Raw genomic sequence first — 13,700 nt, 5'->3', positions numbered from 1 at the left:
GGGCAGCCGGGGGCGTGGTCAGAGCGCGTTTGGCAGGGAACGGACCACGGAGTAAGATAAAGCAGACGCTCGCCGCTTATCAGCAGTGCGCTTTCGCTTTACGCCTCATGGGCCGCTCACACGGACTTGTCATTTTGTGAGTGGCGAAAAAATTTGGTGCGAATGGGCATGCTGCAACTGCGTTCCTGCCTGCCGGTCTGGCTACAGAGCAGCGGCGGCCGCCCGATGCCCTCTTATCTGCTGCGGCGCCACTCGCGATAGCCTCTGTCCCCGTACGAAACTTGGCGGGAAGAAGCATTGAAGGACTCTGGTTCAAGCTACAAATTCTACCTCTCGCGTACCACAAGCTGAGCTCGTCGCAGCGCAACCATCTGCCGTATACGCCACGGAGCAAGACCGAAGTGGTCGCACCTTCCCAGAAGAGCCGCTAGCGTGACGTCGCTCGCCAAGTACACCGACAAGACAGCCCCCATCCCACACGTCATGCTCCTTTCGCTGCAGATTTCGCCGCACATTTCACTTTCGTGCTTTACCAATTCCTATGACAGAGGAATCAACACAGTTTCTTTTTTTAAATGTTCTATACGCTGAATACAAGTCCCCGAGTTTGCGTTCCCGACGGGCGCAATAACTGGGGCGTTAGACATGTGCAACTCAGCTGCAATACTGCGGTTTGCACCACGTGAAAGAGAGCCTGATGGCGCTGTTGCAATTGTGACAATTGAAATGAGCGGGTACAGGCATTTTTATGCTGTCCAACCATATCATCATTATCTTTAATGACCACCCTTTCAGGCTGGAACGTGCGAGCTGCATCGCGGGCGTCAGCATCATCGGTGTCCAGCTCGCGTGCACGCGCCAACCTTCGGAACGCCCTGGTCCCGTTCATCTGCCTTCCCAGGTCTGTGATACTCGTGGCCAGCCGTCACCAGCCAAGCGCCTCTTTGGATACCACCGGATACTGGTACGTTAACGGTATCTGCCTCCACGACCACCGGAGGCGAGGTACTCTTATGGGCACTACTTCCGCATTCCCCCCAGTCATTGACTTCTATTTACAGCCGCCATTGATCTCCTTTTTTCCTTTTTGGCACCCCTATCGCACGGCGTTCTTCCTGCGCGCACTCGCATTGCAGTTGCCGCCCTCCCCGATACGAACTTCTAGCTCTCACCATATTTAAATCTCCTCCTAATCTTTCCCGTTATCCAGCTCCTTTCATGTTCCCTTCCCCACCCCTCACGGGACTGATAAGGTGTCGGCACCCCGCGCCAGACAGTTTCGGGCACTTTTCACCCGTCTATCCCCCTAAAACCTCATAGCATAGCATAGCAGCAACGTACCATGATGCGGCAGCCGCCAGGTGAAGTAGTTCCTGAGGTTCCTGGAGGGTATTTCCGCATCAGCCACCGATCATGAGCCGTCGTCACATCACTTGTTTTCTTATATATGGCCAACCGTCAGGAGATTAAACAGCGGTAGTGTCTATTATCGCGCGAACCGTGAGAATTACCGTCAGGCATTTCTTACGACAGTCGCTCTAATTGGCTAAGCACGTTATCCCGAGATTCTATGGAGCAAGTACTCCCTGAAATGTTTCTGCAGCTGGTCACGTTGCGCTGTGGTACGGCACTTGCTTTTAAACGGGAAAGCTCAGGTTCAAATCCAGCAGCGGGGACGCTGTGTTGTTTTAGCTTTCGTAATGTTTAATGTTTTCGCTCGTCGTGACTTTGTCAATGCTTTTTTTTTATTCCGGTTATTACTATGTCAAAAGATTAGGTTGTTTTCTTCGTCGTTGGGCTGGGTTACGTTAGGTTTGTTGCCGTTGGGCTGGATATGGGTAGGTGATACACGTACGCTTAGGTTACGTTGGGAGGTAATTATATTCAGCGAATTTTGGGCCAGCCAGCCTTTACGAAAGCCTGCCAGAATTCCCGGACGTGATTCTCACGCCTGCCGTGAGATTAGGCGCAGCCTTAAACAGCGGCTCTTGCAATAAATAGCGCTCAATAAGCGAAGCTCTTGTTCTGGTTTTGCAGGATGAAACGCAGGTTAATGGCCCTATGTTCTCGCATATCTGGAGCATTTTGCCTTGTGCTTCTTGTACTGTCTTTTTTTCGGTGTAGAATGTCGGTTGCGAGGGCAGTCCTTAGCGCTACCCAAATGGAGCAAAAACACCGAAAAACTTAAACGTCTCAACAACAAGAACAATACAGCCATACCCTCTTCTAACTTTCCCTATAGGTCACGAGTAACTTAATTGTCACATTGGCATACACACATAAATGTACGTATAGTCACAGCATCTTGTGCGCTTCCGATTTCGTGTACGGGAAAGTGAGGAGGACTATAATAAACGAAATGAGAATGAATAGCTTAATTAAAAGAAAAAAAATCAATTCAGAAACAATAAGAAGGGGATTCGAATCGGGGTTTAAAAATAAGACTTCGGGACGAAGTGGGCGTTCTCTGGGAAAAATTGGGATTGTTTATTTTTCTTTTGATTTTTTCAGGGGAATTGTAATAGGGCTCATCAATATGGTGTGAGCGGTCATCGAAGCCGCAGTAGCCTTATTACGGTATCATATGCGACAAGCATAACTTTTGGTACCCGCTGTCTGATGAAACACAGAATCAGCGGCCTGCATGGAGGAAAAAAAAGAAAAAAAGAACTTTAGGAGAGGACCCGCTAGCCATGGGCTAATTCGCGAGAGGTGTAGTGGAATCCCCGCGGCCTTGTCCCGCTCTTATAAGAGGTTGCTGGTAACAGCGTCGTAGCAACGGCGGCAATAGGTCGGACACACAGGCCCTAGGTGACGGCCTCGGCGCAAGCAGTATCCAATGGTTAGTAGGCGCAAAGGGAGCAGACGAAGACAGAGGCGGTGGCGAGTAAGCCACAATATAAGCAAGCAGACCTTCCCAAATGGCGTTACCGGCTTCAGTGCATGTGACGTCAGGGCCTCCACTTTGCTTTTCTATCATCCGCGGTGAACTCATTCGTCCTCTAAAAGCCAAACATTTGCAGGAGGTCGGGTTGGGGGGAGGGGGGGGGGAAGGGTCTACGGCTGTCTTCACCCTCCCCGTGCGTACGCCACTGAATGATGCAGCCCAGGGGCCGAATTCTCTAAAACGACGACTCGTCGCTTTGAAACGACGGGGTAGCGCCATGCAAATGCATGTGTTCTGGGGCTGGGGCCGTCGCTTTGGGGCGACCCGCAGGGGCAATCACCGCAGAAAAGCGCCGTGGCAAGGGCTCGAAGCGACAAGTGAAGCGACGGGGGGGCAGTGGGTGTCGCTTCGCGCCCTTGGCACAGCGCTTTTCTGCGGTGATTGCCCCTGCGGGTCGCCCCAAAGCGACGGCCCCAGCCCCAGAACACATGCATTTGCATGGCGCTACCCCGTCGTTTCAAAGCGACGACTCGTCGTTTTAGAGAATTCGGCCCCTGGTTTCCGTAGCCTCCATGAATTACCTCAAAGCACGACATTGTAACGGCAAATATTAACTGCACCGTTTTCTCTTCCCTATGTTTTTTCCACTTGGCTTAGTGTTTCGTCCAGTCTAGTCAACAGCAGCAGTCTTTACTTTTTGCGCAACTACACGCCGCCGATTTCCTTTTCGCTAACGCTCCAAGCTCCGCTTCATGGTTCAATGATAAGCGCGTGAGCTCACGTTTTAATCGGAATATTCTGTGCCTAAGAGCTTAACTCCCTCCAGCGCATTTTGTAGATATTTGTTCGGCCGTGTTGCGAAAAAAATGGGTGAAGAGGGAACTATATGCTCTCAAACACTAATATGCTTGGAAACTGATTTACAATGAACCGATGCGGTGGATCAGTGGCGTTGGGCTGCTGAGCCAGAATACGCGGGCTGAATCCCGGCCGTGGTGGCTGCTTCTATGATGGAGGCGAAAAGCGAAAACGAGATTTGAAAGCGCTGTGTCCAGATTTCAGGGCATGTTGAAGATCACGACTTTGGGAAAATTAATCCGGCACCTCCGCTACGGCGCGCCTCATAGCCAATGCATGCGAGGCGTCAGGGCTTTAAACCCCCCAATCAATCAACCACCTTCTACAAACAATAAAACAAATTCCTTTAACCCTCACCATACATGAAGTCTATTATTAATTGTATTTGTGGCAGGATATTTCCCCGTAAATATTCGTTTTGACGGTTTAGTTCCTTTATCTAGGTGATTCTCACTCACTAAATATTTATGAACTAAACTGGATTAGCCCGCCTAATACTGCAGCTGCCGTCGAGGGGACCTAAAATCACTTATTGCTAATACCTTAGCATGGAAGGCGCTGAATACCGATTTCCAGCGACGTTCAATATACCTGCACAGTTTGTTGCATTGGCACCGCAGCAACTTTGCAAAAATTAAAAAAGAAATACTCACTCCTTTCGTTGCATATTTATTTTTTTGCGAAATGTTTGATGAACCTGTTAGCTCCTTTGTGTTGAAGAAATCGAAAGCGCACTTAATACGGTTCAAAGAAGTACTTTGCACGATCTTTAACATGTCATGGATAGATTTTTTTTTTGTGGAGGGAGGTGTTTCGATAAAAACGAGTCCAGCCAGACCGGTCTATAAATTTCTTTCAAATACAAAGACCTCTAAATTGTATCAGAATTAAAAAAATTCACCGCGAATGAATGAGTGGTTTGGGCATTTTTTAAAAACATGGCCACTGTTTAATCCGCTGAAACAGCGAAGCGGTGGTTTTCATTTGTCGCCTCGAAAGTCAACGGGCGCTTGCCGGGGAACGGCAGCGCCGTTGCCACACAAGTTCTAGGGTTCACGCGAAGAAATCAGGCAACTAAACGTCAGTAGTTGAAGGCTCCCTCCCCTCTCCCTCCGATAGCGGTAGGAAGAGGAACCCGCAACTGCGAGATCACTGCGCCCTCTATCGGTGTGTCGGAAACCTGGTAACCCGCAACTGCGAGATCATTGCGCCCTCTATCGGTGTGTCGGAAACCCGGTTACTTTGAGGCCCCCGGCGAGTCTGGGAATCTGCTCCTACCCACGCGCCTGAGTAACGCCGGACCTTCAGCAGACGGACAAAAAGGGTCGACCCCGCTGTTGAAACTGCCTGGGAATCTGCTCCTACCCACGCGCCTGCGTAACGCCGGACCTTCAGCAGACGGACGAAAAGAGTCGACCCCGCTGTTAAAACTGCAGAACCACAAATCTGAGGATGGCTTCTCCGGGGCAGGAAGCACAGTCACGAGTGTTAGGCTAGAGATTGTGCGTCTCGGAAGATACGGGTTCTAATCTTTTGATAACGATTCGGCTTTTTTATCTTCTACAGCCGTACTTAAAAAATTCTCAGCCCTCATTTACTGAACCGGAACTGTTTATTCGTGCTCCACTGAACTTGATTATGATTGTGAGGTTCAACGCGCCGAAGCTACACTTGGGCTATGAATCGTGCCGTACTGCAGGGCTCCGGATTAATATCGACCACCTGGGGATCGTAACGTTGGCCGAAGTCAAGACACACGGGTGTTTTCGCTTCTCGCCTACAACAGAAAAACTGCCACCGCTACTGGGAACTAACCCGCGTCCTAGGGCTCAGTCGCACAACGCCTTAGCCACTGAGTCACCGCGGCGGATTGCTATACTAAGCTTACCCAGCTACGAACGTCTTCTGCTAATGACGTTAACACTCATCCTGCAGTCATTACTAATGCTACAGTAATTGCTGCTGCCAATGCTAGAGCGACCGACAGATTTCAACGAGGGTCACTTAGGTAGACAGTTTTAACCAGTGTTTCAACAGCACGATCCGACTGGTGGACACGTTCAGTTGGGGATGTGTTGAGGCGAATAAAAGCTGAAGCAGAAACATTTTCCGGCGCAAATTGTGCTCCGTACGGGTACTTATTACCTTCGTCACGACTGTGCAGTGCATAGGTCGGCAAAACAGAAAAAACTCACCCAAACTCATTCACAATTTTTTTCATTAATGCGGTACTCAATCCAACTGACTCAAAAAGCTCGCCTGTTCTCAAAATCACTCATACTCAATCATCACATACTCATTTGAAAACGTACTCACTTGCACTCAAACTCATTTGTCCTCACGGGTATTCGTACTCAATCTGTACTCATGAGTACTCAATCTGTAATCGTGAGTATTCAATCTGTACTCATGAGTACTCAATCTATACTCATGAGTACTCATCTGTACTCATGAGTACTCAATCTGTTCTCATGAGTATACTCATGAGTACTCAATCTGTATTCATGAGTACTCAATTTGTATTACTCACGAATACTCAACTCAATGCTCAATACCCCCAGGCACAATTAAGTGTCCGCGTAGATTGACGTCCGTTCGTATCCGTTCGTGTCCGCTTATTCGCAGTTGCAGAATGCTGGCGTTTGTTTTTTGTTGTTCCGAATACTAGAAACTTCGTTACAGGGCGTTTATCTCGATGAAGTTCAGTGAATATCAAATCGGCTTGTTTTTTAATGTGTGTCCCGAGGTATTCACCTCGTCGGACCTGAACTTCACAGCGTTTACGGCGTTGCGTTAGTCGCGTCGCTTCTGTCGGCGATCGTGTTCCTGTAGCTCGTTGCGTGCTTGATGCATGTGGGAGCATAGACGGCCGTTTTCTACGCTGGCATAGTTCGGCGCGTTGAGGAAGTTGCTTCGATTAAGGTGTGCGTTGCGTATGGTGCGGGAGCCGGTTGGCTATTCGTTTAGCGTGCGGTGGCGTGGTGTTGTCGTAGGGTGACGTGGCGGATCGGTCACAATCGTTGCGGCTCCGTGCTCGCTTTCGCCGTGGTTGCTTCGAAAGTGAAACCGCTGCGGTGGGGAAGCGGGCATAGTTCATCTCGTCCGTTCGGCCCACATTCCTTGGCGTCGTAAGCGTCACTTCATCGGTAGGGTCTTCGATGCCTTCGTCTGGGTCGGGCTCATTCGTTGGCGTTCTTGCCGTGTCCGTGTCGTCGCTCAAGAGCTCTCCCTTCGCCCGTTGTTTCGAGAACGCTAAAATCGCTATCTCTCCCGTACAAGCAGGCTCGAAAGCGTTCTGTTCGTCCCGAGTCCGCTTGCTCGCGGTTGCGTCCTCTTGTGGGAAATGGGGTTTGTCATGCGAGTCTCGATCGGAGCAGCGGGTGCCGGTGATTTGGTACGTTCTGGCTAGGACGCGCCGCAAGCGCTGGCCTTGTCGTTGCTCGTTGACGGACCTACATGCACGAGTGTAATGTCGTTCGTTCGCTGGACTCGAGTTGGAGCAGCGGGTGCCGGAGAGCTCGTACGTTCCGGTAGGGTTGAACCACGTGCGCTGAGTTATTTGTTGCTTGTGGCAAGGTTGATTTCTCGGTTGTGACATTCCCTGGCCCTGTCCGGATAGCAGCACCGGGAGCGGAGGATGCTGCGTGTGTGCTGGCTTGGTCGCGTTCCGCGCGCTTTGCATTTCGTTCGCCGTGGTCATCTCCACCGGTCTAAGTTAGATGTCGTTCGTCACCTCTGGTGTGTTTAGTGCGCTGTGCGCCTAATGTTTCCTGGGAAACTCCCCTAATATTGGTGTGCGATCATTCGCCACGTATGGTGCGTTCCGTGCGCCGTGGGTCTCGCTCGTCGTGGCCTATCCACAAATCCGGATGCTATGTCGTTGGTTGCGCGTACGGGGGCCGGGACAGCATGTGCGGAAAATGTACGTACTGGCCCCGTTGCGTTCCGCGCTTTCAGCGTTTCGGCCGTGTACGTCTGGACCGGAAGAGCGGGTGCCAGGCACGTGATGCTTTCTGGCTCATGCGAGCTGCGTACGTTGCGCGCCTCGTTGCTCGTTTTTGGAATGACCTGCGCGACGGCGATGTAGCTCGTCGATTGGCCCGGTGTCAGAGTAGCGTGTTTTCGTGATCTCGTCATTACCTGGGAGAGGTCCGCTGAGCAGGCAATTACAGTTTTGCATGCGTCGTCTCGTTGGTGTGCGTGCCGTCGTTCATGTGCCTGTGTCTGGATCTCGTGTACTTCAGGCACTGTGGCAAGAGTGCGGCTAACTCTCGCCAGTTGTCTCAGAAAACTTTCTCGTTCTTCACGCAGCATCCTCCTCACAAACAGCGCCGCTTGCAAGTTCCTCGGTCGTTTGTCGTTGTAAGCAGTGCGGTTGAATCATCGTTGGCGCATTCGTTCGTTTGGAGAGCTGGCGACGTTGCTCATTGTCCACTAAAAGATGCGAGACGACGTCGTCCTTACGGCCAGAGCAGGGAAGCCCTCGTAATCGTCGTGCGCTCACGAACTGCCGTTTCTTCGTTGAACATAGGACCTAGCGTTCCGTTAAAGTCAGCAGTGGATCGACCACCGTTGGCGTGGGGTCCGCCGGTGCCCCACGTCTGCCTGCCGCACTCTCGTAGTCGTGATGCGGTTCGTCCACGTCGCTCGTCTGTTCGTCCGTTCGTCCTCCCGTGGCCTCAAATCCTGATCCTGTCGACTGCGCCCTGTTAGCTAGGTCGCGGCTCGAATGAAAGGGTAAACAGAAAAATTTTTAAATGATTAACTAATTATAAATACTGAGGTTACATATACATCAGGACAAAGGATCACGGGAAGAAAACGTCTTACGCTGTGCACTGTCGTAGGGCGACGCACTACGCGAAGGCGCGTACACGGGAGAGAGCGAAACGGAACGTAAGCTCTCGCGTTGCGTCTGGCGTCTCGTCGTGTAGCACCGGAGTCTGGGGCGCGTCATGCTTTTGTGAGAATCTGGACTTCTCGGCGCTGCTGCCGAGATGGAGGTGGGGGCCAGGGGGACAACCCTAGTGGCGGGGGATCATGCCGATGGCGAAGAGCATGCAATGTGCGGCGGCGATGCGTGCGTGGAGCGTGCCGGCACATCTTCAGTTGCAGGCCGAAACAGGCCGTCCGTGAGGCCGTAGTGCGCGAGCACGGCAGCGCGAAGGTCGTCGTAGGGGGTTTGGCTGGGCGGTGGTAGGGCGAGGACGCAGCGGAGCTCGAGAGGTAGCGTCTCCCAAAGGATGGAGTGCTTGAACGGCTGTATTGGGGTGTAGTTCCGCGAGAACGTAGCCTCAAGCTTGATAAACCAACCTTGGATGTTGCGTGGCTGGAATTCCGGTATCGGTGGGTCCCCACACGTCACCATGTCGGTGTGCCGCTGGCCTGGTGACAGGAGCGGGACGTCCGGGTAACCACTTTGAAGGAAGCAGACGTGAAGTGGATGCGGCTACTGGTGGGGACGATGGCGATAGTGTCGCTACAACTTAAATATCCCCCCCCCCCTTATCAGTTATTCAGCCTTTAACTATTCGTAATTATGCACAGACTCGTTCGTGGCGAAACACACCGATGGAGTCACTAGTGATCACCTTGCTAATACTAATTGCACTAGATTTTCAATGCACAATAACCCGCTCTTACCTGAGGCGAGAGCTAATTATGGGAAGTTCACTACCATATTTACTGGCGTATCAGGCTGGAATTCCTTGCCCCATCGCATTAAAATATCCCTTATCAACGCATATTCTTTCGTCGTGCTAAAAACTGTCTTGTTTAATGTTTAAACGATCAATGTGCCTAAGACTTATTTTGACTTGATCTTGTCTGCTATCCGTAGCACCTTGTATTGTTCCTTTTTTTTTCTTTCGTATTTTTCTGTTTATTTATTGTACGCATACTTTTTTCCAATTTATTGTGAAGTTTGTCACCGTATTGTGAAAACCCACATATATATTCTGTAACATATATATATATTTTTCTCCATATATTGTACACTCGCGTTCGTGTTTCTTTATTGCGCACTTTTGTCACCATGTCTGGACACCGATATGTATATTCTGTAACCTGTTGTTTATGTGGCAATATTTATGATGTATCAGTTTGCTTGTTTTTATACTGCTATTGTTTTCACTCGTTTCGTACTAGTCTAAACAACTGAACCCTTGATCGCACCGTTGCCCCACCTATTATTAGATATAGGAGGTCCCTCGGCAGACGCTGACTTCGTTACCTCCTCCTATAATGTTTTCAGCGTTTGTTTTTTTCGTTATGCAGGAATAAATTAAATTCAATTCAATTTTAAAGGCACTCTCCGTTGCAGGAAACGAGTAGCTGCGGCAGAAGGAAGGACGGCCGGCAAGATGGCGAAGAAGCGCAAGCCTTCCTCACGCTCGTCCCGGTCACGCACCCCTTCGCACCCCTCCGCGCGCTCGTCCCGGTCACGCACGCCTTCGCACCCCTCGTCTGGCGCGCGCACATCTTCGCTGCCCTCGCGTGAGCGCAGCGGCACCGGGGACCAGCAGCAGCCAACTGCCACGCAGGGGGAACCAGCGCAGTATGTACTTGCATATGAATACCATGTTAAGATAGACTTCTGGTAAGCGCGCTTTCATCGGCTTCATTTCTCCAACAATCTGAATGCCTGTGTTTTGAAAAGGACAAGAACCTGCAAAAGCGCGGTTTGTCACGTACTCGCACTGTTTAAAACCGCTGATGGGTCATAAAATCGCACTCTTTTGACATCCTAAGTATGTTATACCAATTTTTTTTGCAAATTTTCGTTGTTCGTCTTGTATAGTTTTCACACTTCGGCGTGCTGGGAGAGTATCTTTTCGTTGTGTCACCATGTAAGCGGAATCTGCATTTATATATCTAGGTTTGGTTGTTTGTTACGTGCATTATTGCTTTTATTTTAATGCACCTTTACGCAACACTGGTTACTTATTATAAGTAAATAGTTATTCAATTTAACAAATGAAAAAGCACTAGTGGTATACACTCTTTATTGCGACATTTGTGCGCAGCGCGAACTGCTGTCGTCTCGGAGTCGGCGCATCACGAGCTACTCTGCCGTTACCTCGCAGTACGTCGTCACCGCCGAGCATGCTATTGAAAATCGTCTTTGAACCTCCCGCGCAAATTTCACGTAATTCGGATGAGCCATGAAAGGAGGGGGAGCGTCGGGCAAAAGTGTAAGGGGGAGAGCGCTCCTCAACGGTGACGCTTGGCGAAAGCGGAGCGGAGGCACTTAGAGAGATGGCGCCATACCAGCGTGTGCCACCCCCCCTTACACTTTTGCCGACACTTCGACGACAATCTCGTGTGGGATCAGTATACTGCCCACCCCTCACACTTACGCCATTCTTTAATCCGTCGTTTGGCGAAAGTGGAGCGGAGGCACTTAGAGAGATGGCGCCATACCAGCGTGTGCCACCCCCCCCCCCCCCTTACACTTTTGCCGACACTTCGACGACAATCTCGTGTGGGATCAGCATACTGCCAACCCCTCACACTTACGCCATTCTTTAATCCGTCGTTTTGTTTCTTCGCTCGCTCGGTTGCAACGTCGTCGCCCTTGTCACCCGCAAACCGCAGTAGCGGTCGCCAAAGTGCTGCGCATTAAAAATAGATTCTAACCTAGTTATGACGAGCAAAAGCAAAGGCTATGCACGCAGTCGTGCGTAAAAACATGCCTTTGCTTGAGATTTCGCAGCCTTCCGTCCAGCTATACGTACTGGATGAATGAATTCATCAATTTTTTTTTGAAGCGCGCGCACAAACAGCACATCTGGCGCGCCACTGATGTCGAGACTGAGGGACCAAGGGCGGGTGAGGCAGCAGTTAGTCACGTGGTTCGCTTGCGCTAAAGCGCACGCACTCACAGCCCAACCGGCCCTGAGCGATAGAGCACAGGCGAGCAGCATTTTAACCTCGCCTGGTCGGTTTGATTGTGGGGTTTAGCGCGCTGAAGCCCCACCTAGGCTAAGAGGTGTGCCGAAGTGGTGGAGGACTCCGGATTAATTTTGACGACCTGGGGACCTTAAAGGGCGCCAAAATCCCAACACACGGGCGTTTTCGCTTTTCACCTTCATCAGAAAAGCAGCCACCTCGGCTGCGATCGAACTCACGTCCTGCGGCGCCACCACACACTCTAAGAAAAAAGGGTAGAAAAAAGGAGGAAATCGAGGGTTTTCTCCCCCGGACCAGCGAGATTCTCCCTTTAGCTAATTACACGTAGCGCCCTTTGTACGGCCTCTACGAAACACCGAAACGGGGGAGGAAATATTCTCCCCTGTCGTCTGCAATCTGCTGTCGGCGCCGACGCTTAAAACGAAACCGTTCATCGATGCCCTGTGGCTTTCGCCGATCGGGCGCATACGACGACTATGAGCAACACCTCCCCTGCGGTGTGCTGCTTGCTTGTTTTCTCGCTGTCTTCTTTTTATTATTACCATGTGCCCGCCACGCTAACGCACGGCTCGCCAGCCGTGTGTTTGAAGCTCATTCTGTGGGCACCGCTGCATGCTTGCTGTGGGCGACTCGCCTGCGCCTTGTTCAACGTTGCCACTGCATTTGTGGACGTTTTATACTGACGCCCAAGGGTAAAAGAGGTCAGCGGTAATAGCAAACTGCCCCTTTTTTCGTCAACGAGCACGGAACGCAGCATATTGACGCATCAGTTACCAACAACAAAAGGGCCCCATTCGGTAACATCATGGCTGAATGGTTGCCAGACCAGCGGTGCGCTCTACGCTAAAAAAGCGAAGGCGAGGCAATGAGGGTCATTACCCAAACATACCTGCCGTACTGTTTCGTGAAATGTTTTTTCTTCTTTGAGCTATTTTACTGCTTCTTACAAAACGACAAATTAATAAAAGTTTGCAATTGCATGGGCTACATTTGATCAAAATAACAAAACCCACCTAAGGCTCACGCACTGCCGTGGGTAATCGAAAGAAGCAACAAGCTCATTGTTCCTACCTGCATTCTCGGCGATCAGGGTTATAAATACTTTGCGGCCGTTTCAATGTTTAGTTGTGGGTTGTGATCATGCGGACATGTCAAAAGTGTGCTATATGTTGTGGTGTATACGTGTATTATGCTTGCGATGTTGTGTGTTGCGTGTATTGTGCGTTGGCAGTGCATTTAATGAAGTGTATGTCACTATGTTGTGCTATGTTTCATCCCAATATGTGCCCGCCCACATGCGGCCTCTGTGATATTGGCTATAATAATATACGGTATCCATAAAGGAAACCAAGGAAACGCCTTGATGTAAGTGCCCACTGATGGTGATGCTTAGTAGCTGCCCCTCCCCACCCCTACTTTTTTTTTGCGTCATCTATCGGTCATTTTAAAACGTTTACGGTTGCTTAACTTCGAGCACGCCAGAGGGCGAGCATTGTCATCTCCTCACTCGGACGGATGCGACAGCGACGGATACGTTTTTCGTGTTGTCTGCATTGCCTTTGCGCCACTGAGATTTACGATTGCAGACGATCCGCGTTTTGATGCATCGGTTGTAGCAAGGTAAGGCGAGTAACAACAACTGGTTGTTCTCAAACGGCCGCATTGGATGCTTGTGATCTCGTGTGCGGTGAACGGCGGGGTTACGAGACTTTCGGAAATTAAGGCGGCATTTTGGAAGCAATCGGTATGACTTCTACTTGGTTTACGGCGGCGCGTTCGCTCTGAACGCGTAGGCGGGGCGCGCAGCGAGACGAATGCAAGAAGTCGCACATATACGATTGGCGACGTCGCGTGCTAACCGCAGTTCTGGTGCTCGTTAGGTAATTTCTTGGTTATTTTAGCGCATTTTAAGCGCACACAACCACAGTAACCTACGTATTTGCCCTTCCTCGATCCTCAAACTGATCAGCTCGCTAGGCCTTTTTCGCATGACAAGCCTTGCTCGGGTAGCGCCGCCAGGGGAGGAACGCTGCTCCATTAGCTC

The 13,700-nt window shown here is 50.7% G+C and overlaps 1 protein-coding gene across 3 annotated transcripts in view; it reads left to right on the top strand.

The window, feature by feature from the left end:
* The first annotated feature begins 560 nt into the window (after positions 1 to 560).
* The window catches only part of LOC144151896 (neprilysin-1-like), a 91,407-nt gene continuing 78,267 nt past the window's right edge, over positions 561 to 13,700 (top strand). For 2 of the 3 annotated variants that reach the window (XM_077683059.1, XM_077683058.1), the window contains exons 1-2: positions 561 to 964; positions 10,068 to 10,301. In XM_077683059.1, the coding sequence (XP_077539185.1) occupies positions 780 to 964; positions 10,068 to 10,301 (419 nt within the window). In that variant the 5' untranslated portion in view covers positions 561 to 779. Of the gene's footprint in view, positions 965 to 6,770; positions 6,892 to 10,067; positions 10,302 to 13,700 lie in introns of those variants that run through there. The other variant, XM_077683060.1, reaches the window with a different exon arrangement.

This window comes from Haemaphysalis longicornis, unplaced genomic scaffold (assembly GCF_048455015.1).
Source record: "Haemaphysalis longicornis isolate Haplotype H1 unplaced genomic scaffold, Haemaphysalis longicornis Haplotype H1 scaffold_9, whole genome shotgun sequence".
Taxonomy (NCBI): Eukaryota; Metazoa; Arthropoda; class Arachnida; order Ixodida; family Ixodidae; genus Haemaphysalis; species Haemaphysalis longicornis.
The sequence above is the reverse complement of the archived record's forward strand: the minus strand, read 5'-3'. Positions and strand labels throughout refer to the sequence as shown.